The 6,627-nt window shown below is 33.8% G+C and overlaps 1 protein-coding gene across 2 annotated transcripts; it reads left to right on the top strand.

Annotated features, from left to right (window-relative positions):
• Positions 1–3,767: 3,767 nt before the first annotated feature.
• LOC126621956 (B3 domain-containing protein At4g34400-like) lies at positions 3,768–6,206 on the top strand. 2 transcript variants are annotated; one of them, XM_050290588.1, is made up of 5 exons: positions 3,768–4,093; positions 4,879–4,986; positions 5,179–5,485; positions 5,580–5,751; positions 5,836–6,206. In XM_050290588.1, exons 1-5 carry the CDS (start codon positions 3,923–3,925, stop codon positions 5,891–5,893), a joined length of 816 nt encoding a protein of 271 aa, XP_050146545.1. In that variant the 5' UTR covers positions 3,768–3,922; the 3' UTR covers positions 5,894–6,206. The 2 variants fall into 2 exon arrangements, with proteins under 2 accessions (XP_050146545.1, XP_050146546.1); XM_050290589.1 differs by lacking the exon at positions 3,768–4,093 and adding an exon at positions 4,178–4,749.
• The last annotated feature ends 421 nt before the right edge of the window (positions 6,207–6,627 follow it).

Raw genomic sequence — 6,627 nt, 5'->3', positions numbered from 1 at the left:
CCTTTCTTTTCTGTTTTTGTAGTTAAATGCTGGCAAAGAAGGAGATCTCAAATGAATTCCATAGCTATTTTTTTATCTCTTGGAATTAGCAAGAGTTGTGTCTCATAATGTAAAGGTACGTACAATTGTTGTGTATAGAATCTTTCTACAATACAATTTATATTTGTTACCTTTTCTTTAATAATTAGTCCATCTCATGCAAAATTAAAGGAAATTATGGACATATAAAACCGATGCATGTAAATGGTCCCTGCTTAATTACTGTAATGTAAGCCCCATGGAAAACTGTCATCTCTCCTCTCTCGCTCTCTCACACACACATAGGAAAGTATGGCCTTTTTTACATCACGGCGCGCTACGCGCGGCAGTCAATGTTTTTTTTCCCTTCCACATTTGGTTTGAGTGGAAAAGTGTTTTATTTTTGTTTTTATGAAGGCAAATGAACCATACTAATATAAATAAAATATAAATTGAACCAGTAATTGAAACACACTAAAATTTTAATCAATACAAAAAAGGAATAACGCAGATAAGGTGACGATCTCTGATATGTTGCTCCTATCATTTCCCTACATACTTGATCTGTTGAAGTCCACTTTAAATTCTTTTGGATTCATACATTTAAAAAAAAATGGACACAATATAATTTATTTGACAAAAGAAAAGACAACATGAGAGGAAAATTACTATAATAGTTAAGTAACATATGAAAGTGATCAATAATAAAAATTCATGTCACATATTTCGTACATTACCATTTATGTTAATGTTGTGAGGTTAGAGGATAAAGATACATTTAATAGCACCGCTACTTTTCACTCTAATATTCATGGTGTGAGGACACTTCTCCATAATACAACATCAATTCATAATTCAACCAGCAAATCCAAGTCTATAGTGCATGAAAATGTGATGCCTTAGTTGATCACAAGTATTTACATACTGGTTTTGAATTTGTGTAGCATGTGGATCAACAGAGCAAGTTCTTGGTATGCAAAATGAGATTGTCTAATTTATTGTAATTGGTCTTTTTTTCATCAAAAGGTTTTTTGATGCAATTGTTGTTGCTAAAATTTTGAATGCCCCTTTGGTTATTCCACACCTTGAAGTTAATCCCGCGTGGCAAGATTCGAGGTATTAAGTGAGTATGCTAACCCGGAATTGTTCCTAGATGTTATTATTTCTGTCCAAGGGGAGCCATTGATGGAAACTTCTTTTGCAACCTGTTTGATCTTTCAACTATTCCACATAGGGTTATCTACAAGCCAAAACCTAAGAGCTAGCCTCTCGTCACACTCACCCCTCACCTAAACCATAACCAAAAAGCAAAAAGTCGGCGGTAGCTTCGTTTTATACTAAACTCTTCTAGTTGGACAAAGAGAGAAAAAGAAGAGAGTGAGTGAGTAAAAAAATTAACCACAGAAAACACATAACAGTGAAGACCAAATTAACTTCATTACCTTGAGGAATATGAGTCAATGAATAAAAAGAGAGATCTAGAGAGAGAAAAGATAACCTCGAGGCTACAACACCCTGAAAAACTACAGTACATTCTTGTTGCTAAGTAAGAGGAACTCATGCACTGATACACATTATAAGAACTAACCACATGCTGCTAAACAAAGTGAAGCAGCACAAATACAGAGAATTAACACTTCAAAATATTCATCATATACATCAATCTGTCTCTTGTGCTTGAATCGAGCATAAGTGAATAAATTCCAATTCACATGTCTAAAAACCGATTCCCTTCTTTTAGCAAATTCCATATCGAATTGTACATGTACCAATAACAATTTGAGGCAACCGAACCTACACATTTAGGCCTTTCGACTATTAGAAAATAGATTTGTAAGTCAAACAATCTAATAATCCAAGCACAAAAATGCAAATTGCAAAAGCTAAAGCACATACCTTAGTGGGCAGAAGTTTTGATTACCTGACATAATTACTTTGATATCACTGCAAATTCCACCGTATTCAGAATCGCACACCTCCATCAACAAATGGCAAAGCAAAAAATCGAAACAATTGAAAAAAGATGAATCGATGAATCGGGAAGACATACTTGGAGAGGTCGAGTCGAGATCGAGATCGAGGTGATCAGACATTGGTGCTACTCGTTTTATCCCACGTTGGAGTCTTAAAACTGCACGGCAACATGTTGATAGCAGTTGCAAAACTGAACACAACGTGGTGATCCTAAACCCACGTTAATTTTTTTTTTTTTGAGTTTTTTTTAACAATTTTAAATTTCTAAGTGTGTTTTTAAATATTTTGTTTTCTGACAAAATCTCCCTTGTGTTTTTTATGTATCAAAGTTGGTCAATTTTAGTTTTTTTTTTGTTTTAGGGGCTTTTTAGTCCAATTATTTTTTGTGAAGCCTTGAGACACCAAAGTGTGCTTCTGGCTTTCTAATATTAGAGATATTGAATTTCATTTTTTAAAGTTTCTTTTTTGAAAACATGATCTTTTAGGGGATGTAGGAAGATGTATGGTTCGGATCTTGGATATCACGTCCCAGTATTTACGGCTAATTGAAATATGAGGCGATGTTATATAGTTTGTAGAGACTTTATAAACACCAAGCAATATTTTCACTAACAGTAAAACTCTGAACATAATATCAACGATCCAAACGTTCATCTTCCTGTATCCTCTAATAGATCATGTTTTCAAAAAAACAAATCTGAAAAAAAAAAATTGGTGAGAAAAATGAAGCATAGATGTAAACAACAATCGACAGTTAAATTTTGATCTATAATTTATATGATTATAGTGGCACATTTCAAAGTTAAGCCCTTCACGAAAGTTGTAAAGCTTGTCATTACAAGCGTTTATTTATATTTTCTATATTTTTCACACTTCTACATTAATTAAAAAACTACTAAAGATTTTACTTAAAGAATAGCCATAGGATACGTGAGAAGAGAGTGCTAATGTAGAAAGCCTCACTGAAAATATCATCAATATAACTCTTGAAGATAATATATCAAGCCAAAGTTCCAATACTGTTTCCCATGGTGATTGATGAAAATTGAAGAGTTTGATTGTAAGAAAATGTGCAAGGCTCCAAACCTTGGAACATAACTCCCTTAATTTTGCAAATCTTTTGAACATTTGCTATTTTATAATGTTCTAATGTTTTATTTTATTTTATTTTATTATTATGCTCTTATTTTGGGTATGTGAATATGTAATACTTGAAAGAAAAATGCGTTTTTATGTTTGAATGTGATAATATGGTATGTATATACTTATTTAGTATTATATTTTTCATTTGATTATTCATTGGTTTAAAATATATTTTCCTTAACAGGTAACGGATCATGTCATATTACTTGTTAATATTATCGGGTCGATTTCGAGTCGGGTCATTTTACTCGTTTATTTTAACAAGTGTTACACGACACAACCCGTTAAGATATCGGGTATGACACGAACACGGGAAACACAACAGGAATGCCAGGTCTAGTAGTAATGCTAGGTACAATAATTTTTTAGATCATATTTATAAATTGTATGATGTGTCATAAATAAAAAATAAATATATTAATCAATATTTAAGTAATAATTCAGTTATTAACAATCACAGTTACATAATTTTATAAAATATAATTTAAAATAAAAAGTCTCTCTAGCATTAATCATTATGCAAACCCAATGGCATTGATTGTTAGTTTGTACAACAGTGAAAATGAGTGTAAATATTAAAAGAATTTACCAACCATGTCCTTTATTCGGCAGTGAGTACTTTAGAATGGAAAAGGAATCCTTTTCGGATCCCTTCTACCAAATCCATCAAATTACTTAATTTGAGTTTTTGAAATTTGATCTAACGATTAAAGATATTATAACTTTTAAAAGAGCTCATGTTTATAGTCATTTGATCAAATTTCAAAGGTTCAGATTGATTGATTGTATGGATTTGGTGAAAGGGATCTGGAGAGAACCTTTCCTTCGGAATGCAGGACGACTGAGTTTATTATTTATTTATTCATTTATCTTAAAGTGGGACTTGTGCTTTCTCAGCTGGCTTGTGGAATTTCATCTCGGTTGCCCTCCTTGTTGGATCTTGTGCAACTCTCAACTAGTATGTTCTTGTTTCCCTTCTTTCTTCTTTTACCTTTTTATTTATTAATTTTCATGTTAATTTTGATTATTTATTTTATGTTGTGAATTTACATTTCAAGTCTGCTGGAGTGCAGATAGTTGATAGGTTGTTTGTATATGACTTGTTTTTCACTCTCTTTTGTGTATGTCTGTTTTTCTGCTTATCTTCCTTAACTAGTCAATATTTGTGAAAAATACTTGTGGATTCGAACCTCGTCGCTGACTAATCTAACATCTAATCTAACAAAATTGATCGTTTGACAAAAAACAAATAAAATATTGGTGAAAAATACTGAATTAACAGGCGAGAAAAATGGTAAAAAAAACTCAGAAAAAGTAACCAATCATGTTGTTAGGTAGAGTAGTTCATGTTTGAAGTCAGCCTACAAAACCTCTACTTTGATTTTGTTGATATCCGGGTCTTAAAGCAAATTTAAACGAACGATGATCCCGACTCCTCATCTAATCTTATTTCTTGTTCTAATTGTTAATTTAGTAGGATATTTTAGACATTTTCCCATGCTTTCAAACGTTGAAGGTTGGAAATTTCGGTCCCAAGTTTTCGAATTATCATCCAGTTTTTGTTTCCCTTGATGGGAAGATGAAAAATGTCAAGAAAAATCGAGAGGTCTTCAGGTCAACCCCATTTATGTATCTAGTTTCTGCTTATGTTTTTGTATTACATGTGCTCTAATAGATTCACACTCTTACGTATCACAGGCTTATGTTTGTATTCTTTCCTGCTCAATGAGTTTTCCTTTACAGAGCATCGCTATCGGTTCAACAACGGAGAAAATGGCAAGAATGCCCAAGGAGGAGAAGAAGCCGACCTTCTTTCAGATTATTTGCAAAGGTTTCAACACTGAAAAATTGGTAAATGCTTTCAACTAATGTCGCGTCTTTAATTACCTGAATTTATTTGTTTCTTTGAACCATGTTGCTCGTTAATCTATAACTGATTAGTTAGAATCTGTGTTAGGGGTGATTAAAGCTAGAAGCATGTTTAAATTCTTTACCATGATATGAAATTTTAGTTTGTCCATTCTTTTTGTTTGTTTCTTGAAGACTGTCCCACGAAAGTTCTTGACACATATACTGAAGGAGCTGTCCGAGAGAGCAATTTTGAAACTGAAAGGTTCTTCAGATTACTCATGGACCGTCAATGTGACTAAAACACCAAAAGGTGCGGTGCGTTTCAATGGTGGCTGGCAGGAGTTCTTGAAGGATAACTCCTTGGGTCACGGCGACTTTTTGGTGTTCACTTATGATGGAAAGATGCAATTCAGCATAGATATATTCGACAACACTGCATGTCACAGAATCGATGACAAGATCAACCCCAATTCAAACAGCTCTTCTGGTGACGATTCGGGTATGTATGCAGTCTGATGTCGCAATATGCATGTCTCTTTTTGATCTCTTGTAACTCAAGTCTCTGCTATGTTTTTATTTTGATACGGATGCAGTTCAAAACCTTTCAAGTTCCGAATCCAGTGAGTTTGATGAGAGTATAGAAGAGGAAGAAGATGACAGTTGCAAGGACTCGGAAGCTACCTGCGAAGACAACGTATCTGAGGATTCAGAAGCTACACGGACTGAATCTTTCAAATCTAACTTTCCTCATTACAATGACACATAGTATGCTCAATTGTTAAGAAACACTAATTTGAATGTTTAATGCCATCAATTCCACTCACGGAAAATTGGATTTCACTCATGCAGTTCGTCCCTTCAGCCTTCTCCAGGAAGCATTTCCCCCAAGGGAAAAGTTTTGAGGTGATCCTGAAAAATGCAGAGGGAAAGAAATGGGAAGTTAAAGCCTACCCTGCCAATGGATCACACTTTTTGTTGAAAGGGTGGCCTGAATTTGCATCTGCTAATAAGATCATTATTGACAGTACTTGCATATTCGAGCTTTTGAGGGCTAACACAATGATGGTTCACATTGTTTAGACAGAATCAATTAAGCTGTTAACAATATGGCAATTTAAGTAGAGCACTTGGCTGTACTCGTATTTTCTGAACGCTGTAGTGGACGTTGGTTGTACTCTAAATAGTTGTGTTTCAGATTAATTAGTTTGATGTTGGTGCAAGTTCTTTTTCTTGTTCAATAAGTCCACAGCAAGCTTAAAGTCGGATTCAATCATATGAGGAAACAATTGTGCAGAGAAGCAAATTTTAGGGCAAGGAAAATTTGCCCATACTTTAGATTGAACAACAGAACCCTCACTCAAATCAATAGTCCATCACAATTAGTCACAAATTCTCACATTCGATCTACACAGCTATACATCGTTTAAACATGATTCATATGTTTGTAACACCATGTTGATATTCGGCATGGAAGATTTCCTTCATCTAAATACTCCATAAATAGTGCGTGTAAGCATCAACAACTACAATTGATCGAATATCTTAATAAACTTTAGAATTTCTTCTATTATTAATCTTGTATCAAGTCTAGGAGAAAGTTTCAAAGTGATGGTCACACCGTTGTAATGTTACCATCCCGCA

The sequence above is a fragment of the Malus sylvestris genome, chromosome 5, assembly GCF_916048215.2.
Source record: "Malus sylvestris chromosome 5, drMalSylv7.2, whole genome shotgun sequence".
In the NCBI taxonomy this organism is placed as follows: Eukaryota; Viridiplantae; Streptophyta; class Magnoliopsida; order Rosales; family Rosaceae; genus Malus; species Malus sylvestris.
Note: the sequence above shows the minus strand (reverse complement) of the source record. Positions and strands in the feature narration are given on the sequence as shown.

Excerpts from the sequence above, each read along its gene's own strand:
- LOC126621956 (XM_050290588.1), top strand. The coding sequence starts at position 3,923 with ATGGATTTGGTGAAAGGGATCTGGAGAGAACCTTTCCTTCGGAATGCA. Across the intron at positions 4,987-5,178 it reads GTTTCAACACTGAAAAATTG|ACTGTCCCACGAAAGTTCTT; the intron begins GTAAATGCTTTC and ends TGTTTCTTGAAG. Across the intron at positions 5,752-5,835 it reads CCTCATTACAATGACACATA|TTCGTCCCTTCAGCCTTCTC; the intron begins GTATGCTCAATT and ends TCACTCATGCAG.